The 16221-nt window shown below is 43.8% G+C and overlaps 2 protein-coding genes across 18 annotated transcripts in view; one reads left to right on the top strand and one right to left on the bottom strand.

Annotated features, from left to right (window-relative positions):
* The window catches only part of ADGRF3 (adhesion G protein-coupled receptor F3), a 41317-nt gene extending 39193 nt beyond the window's left edge, over positions 1–2124 (bottom strand). For 7 of the 15 annotated variants that reach the window (XR_002516577.2, XR_002516576.2, XM_021924665.2 and 4 more), the window contains exon 1: positions 1453–1591. Coding sequence is in view for 7 of the 15 variants with exons in the window: in XM_021924665.2 (XP_021780357.2) it covers positions 1453–1566 (114 nt within the window). In the remaining 8 variants the exon portion in view is untranslated. The other 8 variants (XM_021924669.2, XM_021924664.2, XM_031655019.1 and 5 more) reach the window with 5 other exon arrangements.
* The window catches only part of SELENOI (selenoprotein I), a 48912-nt gene continuing 34113 nt past the window's right edge, over positions 1423–16221 (top strand). The window contains exon 1 of one of the 3 annotated variants that reach the window (XM_021924675.2): positions 1423–1621. In XM_021924675.2, the coding sequence (XP_021780367.1) occupies positions 1565–1621 (57 nt within the window). In that variant the 5' untranslated portion in view covers positions 1423–1564. Of the gene's footprint in view, positions 1622–2101; positions 2281–16221 lie in introns of those variants that run through there. The other 2 variants (XM_017947373.3, XM_031655025.1) reach the window with 2 other exon arrangements.

Raw genomic sequence — 16221 nt, forward strand, 5'->3', positions numbered from 1 at the left:
ATAGAAGTATCTGAAAATAATCGCCCTTATTTCAGACACCCAGAGAGACTGAAATGCTCCCTGAAGTAGTGGTTTCCCATAAAACAGATCTCATTTCATGTTGGATCGATCATTTCCGAGCTGCGTAACTAAGTGACTCTGGGCAGGTTGCCCAATCTGAAACTGGGAGTAATGCCTTTCACTTCAGTGTTGTTATGGTGTTGATGATAATGCATGTGAAGTTCTCCCCATAGAAGGCGCTCAATAAAGAGCAGCAACTATTATAAAATTTTATTAGTAGATACTCACTAACCATTGACGTAGTGTTTTCTGTTGTTGTTGTTTGTTTTTTTTACAATTAACTGGGCTCTAGTTATGTAAAACACTTCTTGCAAACGCCTTTAAGGCCTCGTCGAGACTGAGAGATCACTGCTTTTATCTGGTCGGGAGACACCAGCAATCTTAATTTGGAATGGTTTGATACAGCGGAGTGTGATGAGGCGGTCCAAAGTTCCTAAGCAACATAGACCTGAGGGCCTTGTCTCCAATGTCCTTTCACCTGCCTTTCAAGTCCCTTTGCTGACCGCACAAAGACTCCCGTGGCCCCGGCAGCAGCTCGGCCTTCTCTACATCTAACCACGGTTACTAAATTTATTATTATTATTTTTTGAGACGGAGTATCGCTCTGTCGCCCAGGCTGGAGTGCAGTGGCACAATCTCGGCTCACTGTAAGCTCCGCCTCCCGGGTTCACTCCATTCTCTTGCCTCAGCCTCCCAAATATCTGGGACTACAGGCGCCCGCCACCACGCCCGGCTATTTTGTATTTTTCGTAGAGACGGGGTTTCACCGTGCTAGCCAGGACGGTCTTGATCTCCTCACCTCGTGATCCGCCCACCCCGGCCTCCTAAAGTGCTGGGATTACAGGTTTGAGACACCGCGCCCGGCCCTTTTACTAAATTTCTACTGCAAGCAGCGCACCGTACTAGGAGCCGGGAGCGGCCCGCGGAACAGACCTCCTTCCTCTTTTACTTCGCTGCAGTGGGAGAACCAAGTCCTCTTACCTGAGGCACTGCTGAACCGACTCGCAAGCAGTCACTCTACCCCCAGGACTAAAAGGGTATCCCCCAGATCTCCACTCAAGTGAGGATACCACTGAAAAGCCCACCTTACCCCACGACCAGGAGCAAAGCCCGCCGGGAAATTGACCTTTCACCCCATCTCTTGTCTTACCTCAGCTCACCAATTTTGACGCTAGCAAATGAAGCGACGAAAAGAGCTGGAAGGCGGGACTTAGTGTTGCCTGATCCACGCCGATTGGGCAGCGACAGTGTCGGGGGGCGGGCCGCTCAAGCGGGCTAGGAACCTCCCCTCGGTGGGCGGGGAGAAGCGTGGGCTGCGCTTGCGCACTGAGAGGCGGCCAAAGGGGCCGAGGCGGCTACGCGTGCGCGGTGGGCGGAGCGCGGCTCTCCTACCTTCTCCGCCAGCCCAGTCCTTCCCATCCTTGCCCAGCCGGTGTGGTGCTGGTGTGCCACGGCCTCGTAGCCGGGAGTCGCTGCCGAGTGGGCGCTCGGTTTTCGGGTCGTCATGGCTGGCTACGAATACGTGAGCCCGGAGCAGCTGGCTGGCTTTGATAAGTACAAGGTACCGCGGGCCGGCGGACGCCCCTCTCCCTGCTCCCGGCCTCGCCCAGGCGGCTGAGGGGCCAGCGCGGCGCGGTCCGTGTCACCTTGTGCCGCATGGCCCCGGGCGGACTGGCGGGAGTTCCTCCGGGGGTCCTGCGGGTCCTGGGGATTGGATGGAGGTCGGGGAGTGTGGGAGCATCCTAAGCTCGCCGCCCCGACTCGGCATCCTCCGGGAGATTTCCTTTTCCTTAGGAGAGCGCTCAGTGATCATAGAGCGAGAGAATTCCCTTCCTATTTTTTTTAAACTTATTATTTTCGTAAGCCCCCGGAAGGATGCGGTTCCTTCTGTTGTGTCAGTCGCCTTCATTTTAGTGAAGTTTCCACTCGCCTTTCATGCGTACAACTTCGGAGGAGGAGATGATCGTTTGGCAGATGAGGCCCGGGAGGGGAGCGCCTTGCCAGGCCATCCTGCTGGTGCCTCCTCTTCTGCTCCCGGCAGGGACTTCCTCAGCGGCAGCTTGTGGCGCTGGGGCCACCAGATGAAAGAGGTGCACAGGAAGGAGCTGTGGAGTGGAAAGAGCGCGGGCTTTCGAGCACATAGCAAACCTGATACAGAAGTCAGAGTTCTTTATTTCGTCTTGGACACGTCATTTTAACCCCGCTCAGCCTCTCTTTTGTGTATGTAAACTGAAAGTAATAGCTTCAGCTGCGCAAAATGATTAGAAGAATTTGGGAAGCGCCTGGCAACCTGCTAGGACCCCAGTAAATAAATGCTGGTGGTTAACTTTCCTCCAAATCTGGTGCTCATCCGCTGTTCCTTTACCAATAAATGACTCTAACCATCCAGTCGGCCAAGCCTGAAATATGGGCTTTAACCCTTCATCCTTGTTGTTACCCGTTCATCTTCACATCTTTGCTTAAATATTGCTTCCTCAAAGAAGCCTTCCCTAAGTGCCCCTTTCCCCCTTAAATGTGCGCTCTGTTCGTTTATGGAATTGCTGCTTTAGCGTGTCTCGCCATTAGAATATAATGCCTAAGTCATTAGAGTTTTCTTGTGGACCACCATGGCTTAAGCACAGTGCTATGTGCATACTAGGCACCCAATAAGCATTTGTGGAATGAATGAATAACTGAAAAAGTCATAATGGATTTTGTTTAACTCGAGTTAAAAAAAAAAAGCAAGGGTCCTTAGAAGGTCACATAGCATGTTTCTCTGCTTTCAGGCAGTGTTGTGCCATACCATTCTGAACTGAGGTAATGACTTGTCTTAAAATTTTAAGTGGAAAGAGGGTCCAGAGCCTTCTTGGTAACTCGGGCCAGTGCTTTTCAACTTTCATTTTAGAAGGCTGTTAACCTAGATATCTCCTGTTTTGCCTTAAGCTCTACCCCCCTTTTGTTGTCTGTTCTGCAAGGTAAATATTGGCATAGAAAACATTTTCTTCCTTACTAGTGTCTGACTTTCTAAATGCCAATAAAATAGCTATTTCAATGGGAGCAGTGTTTGTAATAGGAAATCTCCTTTTTCTTATAAAGAATCTTTCCTAGATTTATGTTTTCAACTAAATAGGTGTCCTAATTTACCAGAAGTTTCATGTAATTTTCTGTTCTGATCTTTCCCCCTTTTTTATTATATAAGTTCCTGTATCTGACAGCAGACTTCCTATCATCCTGGAAAACAAAGGTCGATTTAGCAAGCGTCCAATGTTCACTAAAATACTTTGTTGATATTATTTTAGTTATAATGAGGCTTCCTTGGGGGAAAAAAAGTACACATTTATAACCTAAATATTCTTCTAGTGCAATTACTCAATACTGCACTTATATTAAAATTATAAATCCAGTGGTATCCAAAGGAAAAAATCCATGTGATCGGTTTTGCTCGAACACAAATCTCACAGATCTTTTTTTCTTGTCGTTGCGTTCCCCTTGTGTTGTCTTCAGATAGTAAGTGCTTTATAAATGCTTATTTTAAAAAGTCTTTTCTCCCCATAAATGGGTAAAGACTGAAAACACTCAAAAGAGATTTTGTATTCCCTCATGTGATGCTTTATAAGAGAGATGTAAAGAACTGATACTACAAAAGCAGTTGGTGGAAAAATTACTTTTGAAGTAGTTTAATTTCTTTATTTTCCCTGGAGATATATCAGAGAGCTACAGTTGGAAACCTGGCAGTTATACAGAATAACTGCTGAAAGAGGTGTACATGTGGAGTGGAAATTAGGTTTCTGAAGCAGGAAACTATAAGACAACTGACTTTTGGTATGGAACAGCATGGGATGGATTCTGTGTTATGTATTGACACTTGTATTCGCCATTGTTACTTAACACAGTTAAACAGTTAGTTGAATATTAGTTGAATGTCTGCTTTCTCTTTTAGGACGTGAGCTTTAGAGGACAGGCCGTATAGCTGACTTTTTTTTTTTTTTTTCCTTTAATAACATGACTGAGGTCTAGCACAGTACCATGAACAGAGTAAGTGCTAAACAAATATTGAAGGAATGAGAGTGTAAAAGAATCTAAACCATTTTGGAAGTATGGTTTAAAAAAAAAAAGGAGCTCTATGTCTGGATATTGAAAGGGTGCTTTTGTATTTTAAATGTGAAGATACCAGGTTTAACTACCATTACCATTGTTCTTTGTTGCTTATTAACTAAGGTAACTTCAGAGAATTATACTGAAGGATTTCAACCTTATTTTTGCCCTCTACCCATCCTTTGTTTTGGACAGGTTTTTTTGTTTGTTTTTTGAGATGGAGTTTTGCTCTTGTTGCCCAGGCTGGAGTGCAATGGCGCGATCTCGGCTCACCAAAACCTCTGCCTCCTGGGTTCAAGTGATTCTCCTGTCTCAGCCTCCCGAGTAGCTGGGATTACAGGCATGCACCACCTTACCTGGCTAACTTTGTATTAGTAGAGACTGGGTTTCTCCATGTTGGTCTGGCTGGTCTCGAACTCCCAACCTCAGGTGATCTGTCCTGGCCTCCCAGAGTGCTGAGATTACAGGCATGAGCCACCACACCCGGCTTTTTTTTTTTGGATGGAGTTTTGCTTTTGTTGCCCAGGCTGGAGTGCAGTGGTGTGATCTCAGCTCACTGCAGCCTCCACCTCCCGGGTTCAAGCAGTTCTCCTGCCTCAGCCTCCCGCATAGCTGGGATTATAGGCGCCTGCCACCACGCCTGGCTAATTTTTGTATTTTTAGTTGAGACAGGGTTCCACACACATTGGCCAGGCTGGTCTCGAACTCCTGACCTCAGGTGATCCACCCACCTCGGCCTCCCAAAGTGTTGGGATTACAGGCGTGAGCCACCGCGCCAGGCCCTTGGACAGGTCTTTATAGTTGAGGGATTTTTCCCCACTTATCTAAGGGTGAAACTGCAAGTTTTTTTTTGTTTGTTTTTTTTTTTGTCCTGGTTTGCTCATCTAACCTTGGGAAGGCAAATTTTTAATTGATAGTGTAGCAGCTACTTTCAAATTGTATCATTTTGCCTTAGGGAGGAAGTGTTCTGTGAAATATTTTGTTTGATTTGTTCAAGAAGGTAATTTGTCTGGGCACAGTGTCTCATGCCTGTAATCCCAGCACTTCTGGAGGCTGAGGTGGAGGATGGCTTGAAGATAGGAGTTGGGCAACATAGTGAGACCTCATCACACACACACACACACACACACACACACACACACACACACACACACATGGTAGCACGTGCCTGTGGTCCTAGTTACTTGGGAGGCTGAGGTGAGACGATCACTTGAGTCTGGAAGCTGGGCTGCAGTGAGCTATGATTGTGCCACTATGTTGCAGCCTGAGCAACAGAGAAAGACCCTGACTCAAAAAAAAAATAATAATAATAATAATAAGTGTGTGTGTATAACTATATGTATAGTTTCGTGATGACTTGGTTTCTGCTATTATGGTAATTGGCTTTCAACAACAGCATCCTGATTATAGGAAGCATGATAATTGTGAATTTATTAGTATTACAATTAAGAGGTGGTAAAGAGAGACTGTGTTTGCATCTTAATGGTAATGCTAAAGAACCAGAATCTGGCCTTTAACCTTACTAGTTCCTGCAGATTTCATAAGAAAGTATTTTTATTCTTATCTTTTTTTAGAGACAGGGTCTTGCTTTGTCTCCCAGGCTAGAGTGCAGTGGTGCGATCATAGCTTACTGCAGCCTTGAATTCCTCAGGTGATTTTCCTCCTTTGGCCTCACAAAGTGCTGGGATTGTAGGCGCGAGCCACCGTGCCTGGCCATCATACGTTTTGATTTTATTTATTCACCAAGCATTTATTGAGGGTCTACTCAGTGTTAGGCATAGCATTTGGGCTGCAAAATTAAGCTAAGCTGAAATTCTTTTCTTCAAAGAACTCAGTTTGGTGGCATGTGAACATGTAAATGAACAGTTATGAAAAGTTAGTAAGTCCAGTTAGGCAAGTGCTGGGTCCTATGGAAGACGAGAGGAGGCAACTTCCAGGGAGTGGGAGCTAGAGTTGAGAAAGCCTTCAGGGGATGGAGGTGAAGGCAAAGCTCAGTCTAGAGAGATGAATATATATATTTATATTATATAGAGAGAAGGAGAGAGAGAGAGATGCTGCTCCATTTATGGTGGGTTTCTGTTCCTGATAGACCTATTGTAGTTGAAAATACATTTAATACACGTAACCTACTGAACATCATAGCTTAGCCTAGCCTACCTTAAATGTGCTCAGAACACTTAGAGTAATTCACCTGCACTTGAGCAAAATCATCTGGCAGTGCAGTAGAGAATCGGTTGTTCACAGGTTTTTGTTTTTTTTTTGAGACAGGGTTTCACTCTGTCGCCCAGGCTGGGGTACAGCGGCGCAATCTCGGCTCACTGCCACCTCCACTTCCTTCAAGCAATTTTCGTGCCTCAGCCTCCGGAGTAGCTAGGATTACAGGCATGCACCACCACACCCGGCTAATTTTTGTGTTTTTAGTAGAGACGAGTTTCGCCATGTCGGCCAGGTTGGTGTTGAACTCCGGACCTCAGGTGATCTGCCTGCCTCGGCCTCCCAAAGTGTTGAGATTACAGGCATGAGCCACCGCACCTGGCCTGTTCACCCTTGTGATTGCATGACTGACTAGGAGCTGTGGCTCGCTGTGCTGCCCAGAATTTCGAGAGAATATCATACCACTTTCAACCAAATACATGTTACCTTTGCACCATTGTAAAGTTGAAAAATGATGAGTGAAACTGTCATAAATCAGAGACTGTACTACCAGGTTAGGAGGGAGAAAGGCATTATGGAACAAGAGAGCAATGGAGTATAAAGTGATGAAGGCCTCAGGGTATTTTCTGGGAACCACAAGAAGTTAGGTAAGGTGTTTAGATATAATGGTGAAGTGGCAGGAGATGAGACTGGAGAGTGAGGTGGGGTGCTCTCAGAGGGGGATGATTCGATGTAAAGGGCTTCTGGATTTGATAGTGTAGATCACTGTGTGGTTCAAGGACTGCTGGCATCAGAATCACTTCGGGAGGTGTTTAGCAAATTCGTGGCTGTCTTTGGGAGATACACTATGGATAGATTGCTGTTATTTCCATGTTTAACAAATACCTCAGGCCAGGTGCAGTGGCTTAGGCCCGTAATTCCAGCACTTTGGGAGCCCGAGGCAGGTGGATTGCTTGAGCCCAGTAGTTTGAGACCAGCCTGGACAATATGGTGAAATCCAGTTTCACCAAAAATACAAAAATCAGCCGGGCGTGATGGCGCGTGCCTGTGTCCCAGCTACTTTGGAGGCTGAGGTGGGAGGATTGCTGAAGCCCGGGAAGTCAAGGTTGCAGTGAGCTGAGATCATGCCACTGCACTCTGGCTTAGATGACAGAGTGAGACCCTGTCTCAGAAAAGAAAAAAAAGCCAAATATCTCAAGTGGTTCTTAGGCACATTATAGTGCTATAGGTTTTGGGGAGCCACTGTTTAAAATTGAAATCTAGACAGGATCACATTTCAATTTTAGGAAGCTCACCCTGGCAGTGTGTAGAAGATGGAGAGAGCTAGAGGTGATCTGGAGGCCTTTTAGGATGATGCTTCTGCATAAAACTAGGTTAAGAAATGTCAAAGGCCTGAACTAAGGGGTGGGGATAGAAAGGAAGGAGTGGGGATTCTAAAGATAGACGTCAAAACAGGTTAACCTGCACACTGAATGTAGCCAACAGTTACGTTTAATTTGGCCCACACTTGCTTTGTTTCAAAAATTGGTATCTCTAGCCGGGCCCGGTGGCTCACGTCTGTAATCTCAGTTACTTTGGGAGGCTGAGGTGGGTGGATCATGAGGTCAGGAGTTCGAGACCACCCTGGCCAACAGGGTGAAACCCCATCTCTACTAAAAATACAAAAATTAGCTGGGCGTGGTGGTGTGTGCCTGTAATCCCAGCTACTTGGGAGGCTGAGGCAGGAGAATCGCTTGAATCCTTGAGGTGGAGGTTGCAGTGAGCCAAGATAGTGCCGCTGCACTCCAGCATGGGCGACAGAGCGAGACTCCGTCTTAATAATAATAATAATAATAATAAATAGTGTCTTTCTCATAAAAGTCCAGATTTCTGAATTCTCTTGAAGAAAACAGAATATTGGACAATACTGGCCCTGAACTTCCTCTTGACAAGAATCAGCTGATGCTGAATAGTGCCCTGTTTTTATTTGCTCTCTAATTTGCCGTTTCTCTACCAGTGCATATGCTTTATGCAGGAATGCTTTGTTCAACTTACCTGCCAGATCCCTGTGATCCTTGATTTGAAGATACAGGGTTGGCAGAACATGGTGACTGACTAGCTGGAGGTGGTATAGAGGGCCACATAAAAGAGGGGGAGGAGTCTGGGATGACTCAGGTTCTGGTGGGATGACTGGGTGGATAGAGGTGGTAGTCACTGAGGCAGGGTTTTATGAAACAGCATACTGTTTTATATATATAATTTTTAAAAAAATACAATAGTGTTTTGCACAGGTCACTTATCTTGGATGGAACCACATGAAAGTGTGGCTTATGGACTTGGAATTAAAGAAAACTTGTAAAGAAATCTCATTTGTGAATGAGTTGCCCTCTATTAGAGGACATTTCTGTAAAGATTTCAAAGATACAAACACTTTTCCTTTTAGAGCCTCAATAGAAACAGCATGAGAAATTCTTGATCTTTTGATTTTCATTTATTATGACTACAAGCTGACTACAATACAGTATGTTAATTATGGCACTGCCTGGATCCATTACAGTTGATTGAAGCATAACTTATCTTTAATTGTATCTTGGTCACCTTGACTAGATTTGGGGAACTGCCCTCTCTTTCCTGTAAGTACATTAATAAGGCTTGAAATGTATTCTAGTTGTCTTAGATAGTGATTTACACATGTCTGGCAGAAAGAATTATTTCTGCAGTTGGCAGAGACAAGAAAGATGGGTGGAAAACGTCTGCGGAGTGAGGGGGAGAGATTCAGTGGTAAGAAGATGGCTACTACATTTTTAGGTGCTATTTGGAGAAAACATCTTGAATTGGATCTTTTACTACCTTCTGAAATAACAATTCACTGATGATGGCTTGTTTCTCTAACTGCTGTAGTGCTTAAATATTAAGAAATTCTTTGCTAAATAAGAGTTTGCCTACTGCATAAGGGAAACTTGGGGAAAGGTGTTCAATTCAAAGACACCCATGGGAACCAAGGCACAGAGACTAACAAGACCCTGGTATGTTAGACGCACAAGGAAGTGGCGGGTGTGTAAGTGACCAGGCCGAGCCTTGGGAGCTCAGTGAGGGAAAGCAATATCATCATAAATACTGAATAACAATAATAATGATAGCAAACATTTATATGTTGTATACTCTGTGCCAGGCACTGCTTTAAGTGCTTTATGTGTATTATCTCATTTAATATTCACAACTGCCATCTGAGATAGAGGTACTATTTTCCCTGTTTCACTGAGATACTGAAAATCTAACTTGCTCAGGGTCCCACAGCTAGTAAGTGGTGGAGCTGAGATTTGAACTCAGGCAATCAGTCTGGAGTCCATGTTCATCGTGCTATTCTGCCTCTCAAAACTAAGAATGAAGTATAAACTCTGCCTTGTAGGTACTGGCTGTTTGTTTGTTTGTTTTTTTGTTTTGAGACTGAGTCTTGCTCTGTCACCCAGGCTGGAGTGCAGTGGTGCGATCTCGGCTCATTGCAAGCTCCGCCTCTTGGATTCACGCCATTCTCCTGCCTCAGCCTCCCGATTAGCTGGGACTACGGGCACCCACCACTACGCCTAGCTAATGTTTTTTTTTTTTTTTTTTTTTTTTTTAGTAGAGACGGGGTTTCACTGTGTTAGCTAGGATGGTCTCAATCTCCTGACCTCGTGATCTGCCTGCCTTGGCCTCCCAAAGTGCTGGGATTACAGACCTGAGCCACCGTGCCTGGCGGTACTGGCTGTTTTTCTATAAGATATATGAACATTAGAATAAAGACCTTCAATGACATGCTTAATTGGATGTGTATCTAATGTATGCAGATGGGGAAAATGTAGTGTTTACTCTTTCCCTGGTTTAAAATTATTAGTAGGGGCAAGTGGGCCTGAATTTACTAGTCTTGCATTTAGTTGAGTATAAAGACCATTTCATTTATGATTAGCTCTAATTGAGATAAAGGGCTTTTGATTAAATAATTAGCTTTCGGACTAATATTAAGAAAAAGTTTCCACATACCAGCTGTGTGATACTTAGCAGGTAACTTAATCTAACCAGGTTTCCTCATCTGTGACATGGAGCAGTACCTACCCCATAGGATAATTCTGAAAACTGAATGAGTTAAAAGTTATAAAGTGCCTGGCACATAGTGCTGTGTAAATGCAGAGTAAATAAAAAATAACACTTGACATTTGTGATTCCCTGCACAAATGAACATTGGCTAGCCTATAACATATCCACATTTATACACATCCCTGGAGGTTATACCAAGAGAAACTATTTTCAGATAGGAAGTTAAGGGTGGCATCGTAATGGACAGTTGGAAAGAGTAATGAGGAGTCTGTCTAGCTTGGGTCTCACAGATAGTCTTTGGCTTCAGATTTCTTCATCTTTTTAATCATATGTAATAGCACAAGAGACAATAAATAATTTTTCTCAAATACTGCACCCTATTTAAGAGTCTGCAGTGGCTTCCATGTGTTTGATATCCAAATTCCTCAGCAAAGATTTCAAATTCCTTCACTAAATGACCCCTCCTTTTGCCTTATCTTCTCGTCTTGTTAGAGCTTACTTAAAGTCTAGCAAGCAAACCTGTTTGTCATCATGACTTGCTTGTATTTGTCTCATTGCTCTAATTCTCCAGTCTCCTATTGCCACCCTCTTCTCTCCGACTTGTTAGATGTAAACGACAGTAATCACTGAAATTAGATCTCCTTGCTCAATGAGTCATGTTCTCTGTGGGTGTAGTTCTTCAAGTGTCTCTCTCTCTCTCTCTTTTTTTTTTTTGAGACGGTGTCTTGCTCTGTTGCCTAGGCTGGAGTGCAGTGGCACGATCACGGCTCACTGTAGCCTCAACCTCCCCAGGCTCAGGTGATCCTCCCACTTCAGCCTCTCAAGTAGCTGGCACTACAGGCATACGGCACCACACCTGGCTCATTTTTGTATTATTTTGTAGAGATGGGGTTTCTGCATGTTGCCCAGGCTGGTCTCGAAGCTCTGGGCTCAAGCTGTCTGCCTATCTCAGCCAATAATGCTGGCAATATTGGCGTGGGCCACCTTGCCTGGGTGAGCCAGCATTCCTGGCCTCATGTCTTGTATTGATTAAAAGTACATTAAGAAACTTTATTTCTGTCCTAGGGTTAATTTATCCCTCCTCCCACCCTACTTTTTTTGCATTTTAAGTTTAGTGATGTTTTGTTTTAATTAGAGATAAGATTTCCCTCTGTTGCCCAGGCTGAAGTACAGTGACATGTCATAGCTCATTGCAGCCTCAAACTCCTGAGTTCAAGTGATCCTCCCACTTCAGCCTCCTGAGTAACTGGGACTACAGGCATGTACTACTATGCCTGGTTAGTAGATAGTAGAGCATTACTTGGGGCAGTGGACTCAGTGTGATTACTAAGTTGTCCAGAGCTCAGTATTTAGTGGAAAGGTGTGTCAGTTCAGTTTTCTTACTGGTACATAGAAGAGATTTAAATACATGTATAAAGGACATACTTTTAGGTCCAAGAAGGTGTTTTCATAGTTTTCCTTATGTTAGAGCCAATTTCCTTCTTAAATTAAGGGGGATTCATTTCTAATCTATCAAAAATGGACACTTCTTCACAGCATATTTAGAAAGTATTTTACAAGTCATTGTATTGCTCCTAGACTAACCCATAATTGTCACTTGCCTGATAAATTATACTAGTTTCTGACTGGTCTCTAGTTTGTACTTTACTCCCTTCAAATCTATTTTCTACACCATGATCAGAATGGTCCTCTTAAGATGTAAATCAGGACGTTTGTTGTTCTTAGAATAAAATCCAGCTCCCTGTGGTCCTGCCAGGTGATGTCTGCCCACCTCTCTAGTCTCTTCATATCGCCCTTCTATACGATGCTGGAGCTACATTGGCCTTCCTTCAGCATTTCCAACACTTCTGTTAGTGGTCTTTGTATGTGTTATTGTTTCCTGCCTCGAAGGTGTTTCTTGGCATGTATTACATCCCCACCTCCACACACACACACGTGAGTCATATAGTCTTTCTTTATTTTCTCTCTTTTTTCCTTTTTAGGTATAAATTACTTATAAATACTGCAATACATTAAGATCTTAAGTGTATAATTTAATGCATTGTTACATATGTATATACCCGTGTAACCACGACCCAGCTCAAGATACAGAATTATTTCTAGTGCCTCAGAAGGTCCCCATCAGTCCCTCTCACCAGACTACTGTTTGGACTTCTCTTGCCATAAATCAATTCTGTTTTTGAACTTCATATGAGTGGAATATATGAAAGCACATTGTCTTTAGCATCTACCTTTCACTCACTATTATGTCTCGTACATTCTTTACTTGACTGCCTTCTCGTCTAGGACTCAGCTTAAATGTCGCCCGTTAGAAGCTGCCTCTGACCACTCTGACTAGGCATACTTCCTGCTCCACTTGTTCTCTTCTTTTTTGGGAGCTGGTTACCATCTTTACTTGCCTCCTAAGGCTGCCATAAAAATTACCGCACACTGAGTGGCTTTAAATAACAGAATTGTAATTCTCTCCTAGTTACAGAGGCTAGAAGTGTAGAAAAGCAAGGTATTGGCAGAGCCACACACCCTCAAAAGCTCTAGGCGAGAATCCTTCCTTGCCCCTTTCAGCTTCCAGTAGCTCCTGGCCTGCCTGGGCCTGTGGCAGCGGAACGCCAATCTTGACCTCCCTCTTCATGTGGCCTTCTTCCTTGTGTTTCTGTCCTCTTGTCTGTCCTCTTCTTGCGTAATACTCTGATAATTCCCTTTATAATATTTATCACGAATTGTGTACATGTGGTTATTTTTTAAGGGGTATGGGGAGCAGTGTCTTGCTTTTTGCTGATATGCTTTGGCTATGTCCCCACCCAAATCTCACCTTTAATTGTAGCTCCCATAATTCCCACGAACTGTGGGAGGGACCCGGTGGGAGAAATTGAATCATGGGGGCGGTTTCCTCCATACTGTTTTTGTGGAAGAGAATGAGTCTCATGAGATCTGATGGTTTTATAAAAGGGGAAACTCCTTTCGCTTGGCTCTTATTCTCTTTTTGCCTGTCGCCATGTAAGATGTGCCTTTTGCTTTCCACCGTGATTATGAGGCCTCCCCAGCCACATGGAACCATGAGTCCATTAAACCTCTTTTTTTTAATAAATTATCCAGTTTCAGTGGGGTGCGGTGGCTCAGGCCTGTAATCCCAGCTTTGGGAGCCCAAGATGGGAGGATCCCTTGAGGCCAGGAGTTCAAGATTATCCTGGCCAACACGGTGAAACCCCGTGTCTAGTAAGAATACAAAAATTAGCCCGGCATGGTGGCGCGCACCTGTAATCCCAGCTACTCAAGAGACTGAGGCAGGAGAATTGCTTGAACTTGGGAGGCGGAGGTTGCACTGCACTCCAGCCTGGCGACAGAGCGAGACTCCGTCTCAAAAAAAAACCAAAAAACAAAACAAAAAAAACCCTTTTATAGCCCAGACTGGTCCCAAACTCCTGGGCTCAAGTGATTCCCCCAGACCACCTCAGCCTCCCAAGGCACTGGGATTACAAGCATGAGCCACGATGCCCGGTCCGTAATAGCAGTCTTGAGGGAAATGTTTAGAAGGTCTACCTTGATTGGCATTTTTATAGACTTAAGTGAAAGCATTATTAGCATGACTAGATTTATATGCTGAGAGTTTTGGGAGGAATAGCTGTTTCCTTGGATAACTAAGCCAGGATCAGAAGAAATCTGGAGAGGGCAGAAATGAGTTGACTCTAGCAAGATGAAATGTTAAAACTTTAGATGCAGTGTCGCACCTGTGTTCCAGGAATCAACCTCATATTAGCATAGAGAAAAATGACTTTGCAGTCCATGTGAGAAAGGCCTGAGGGGGTTCAGGTGACTGCAGTGTGATTTAGTTGTCCCAGGAATTAATAATATCTTGAGCAGCATAAGTTTTCAAGGAAGAGGGGCTTATAGTCATGTTCTGCTTCCTACTCATATACCACTTGAAATGCTCCTTTTGCCCTAGACCACATGTTTGTGTTGATTTAACAACAAATTGGATTGTTTGAAGCAGGGGTTGTCAAACTGAAGCCCCCAGTCTGCCTGTTTTTGTGAATAAAGTTTTATTAGAACACTGCCAGACCCATTTGCTTACATATTTTCTGTGACTGCTTTCCTGTTTCAAGTGTTGTGTATTTGTTGCAAAGACCATATGGCCTGCAAAGCCTCAAATATTTACTATCTAGACCTTTACAGAAAAAGCTCTCCAACCCCTGGTGTACTAAACTAGACCTAGGTGATGAAGGAGACTGAAACCATGGCAAAAAGCAGTGGCAAAAGGAGTATAGGAACAGATGATGAAAAGATTTAGATGTGACAGGGAGAGCTGTCTTCAAATATTTGAAAGACTGTAGTTTAGAAGAAAAGTTAGGTCTGGTGTAGTGGTTCTTGCCTGTAATCTTAGAACTTTGGGAGGCCGAGGTGGGTGGATCACCTGAGCTCAGGAGTTCGAGACCAGCCTGACCAACATGGTGAAACCGCGACTCTACTAAAAATACAAAAATTATCCAGGTGTGGTGGTGTGTGCCTGTAATCCCAGCTACCCAAGAGGCTGAGGCAGGAGTCGTTTGAACCCGGGAGGCAGAGGTTGCAGTGAGCTGAGATCACACCACTGCACTCCAGCCTGGGTGACAGAGTGAGACTCTGTCTCAAAAAAAGAAAAATTAGACTGCTTAACTTTGTAGAGCAAAATGAAAACACAGGATAGATGATATAGGGCAGGGGAGGATTTTGTTAGTATCTGGAAAAGTTGTTGTAACTTTGAATTGGGTTGCTTCTCGAAGTAATGAGTTGGTGAGTTTTTTTGTAGTTTGTTTTGGTTTTTTTGGTGATCTGAGGCCCAATGACTGTTTTACCTCTTCTCCTAGATGAGGGTCAGATATACAATGGTGTATAAGGTTAAGGCATCTCTGAGTTCTGAGGTTTTCCATGGAACGAGTCTATCAAACCCAGCCTGTGGTCCTCAAGCAGTTTTGAGGGCTCTAGCTTACCCTAGCCCGATAGATTGTAGAGCCAAGCAAGTCATGCCAGGTCTTAACTGGATTATCTACCTGGTTCAGGTTTCCTGGTGTTGGCCAAAACGTCACTCCCATGGAAAATAATACCTTTAACAAACATTAACAAACCCAAATCTAGTCTAGCACCTTTAAAAGTTTGCATTTTATTTTTTTCATGAATGTGGAAGGTTTAAGTCGTTCTTCTTCCTGTGAGTTCATAAAACAGTTTAGAGTTTCTTTGTTTATCGTGAGTGGTATGTGACCTTGAAAAATACTCAGGTGTGTAAGGCGAGAGCACAGAGTTTTGCTGCCTTCTGTAATCTATTAATCTTTCTTCCTGTTTGAACTCATCAGCTGTTAATGAATGTCAAATAATTGAAATCCAATTAGGTAAACTGACCTTCTTGTATCATACTTCTCCTGGTCTCCTGAAGTTGAAATTTCATGTTAAAGCTTCAGAATTTTAAAAGAGGAGCTTTTCAAGTTAAAATAGCATTCCTTAAAGAATTCTTTTAGATAAAAGTTAAATTATGGAAAGCTGCTGAATGAAAATGAGCAAACAGTTGAATTAAGAACATTGAACAGTTACTTTGTGCACTATATTAGGTATTCATGTGATATCTGAAATGGTTTTCTTCTGATCTGAACTTACAACTTCTGTGCTTTCTGATGGATGGTGGACTTGAAAGGGGTGATTTTTCATTTTATTTGCCCTGCTGGCTGTATTTCATGGTTCTGGGTGCAGACTTTTGTGAAGTAGAGGAATGTAGGGCCCTTCTACCTTGTCATTGGCAGCCTGTAGGGGTTCATATTGGTTCCTGGTCCTCAGGTCTGAAGACTTAAATTCAGGCAGTCCTGTCAGTTCAGAACTCTTTCATTCTGCACAGGCTCTGATGGAGTGATATCTATT

This window comes from Papio anubis, chromosome 14, assembly GCF_008728515.1.
Source record: "Papio anubis isolate 15944 chromosome 14, Panubis1.0, whole genome shotgun sequence".
In the NCBI taxonomy this organism is placed as follows: domain Eukaryota; kingdom Metazoa; phylum Chordata; class Mammalia; order Primates; family Cercopithecidae; genus Papio; species Papio anubis.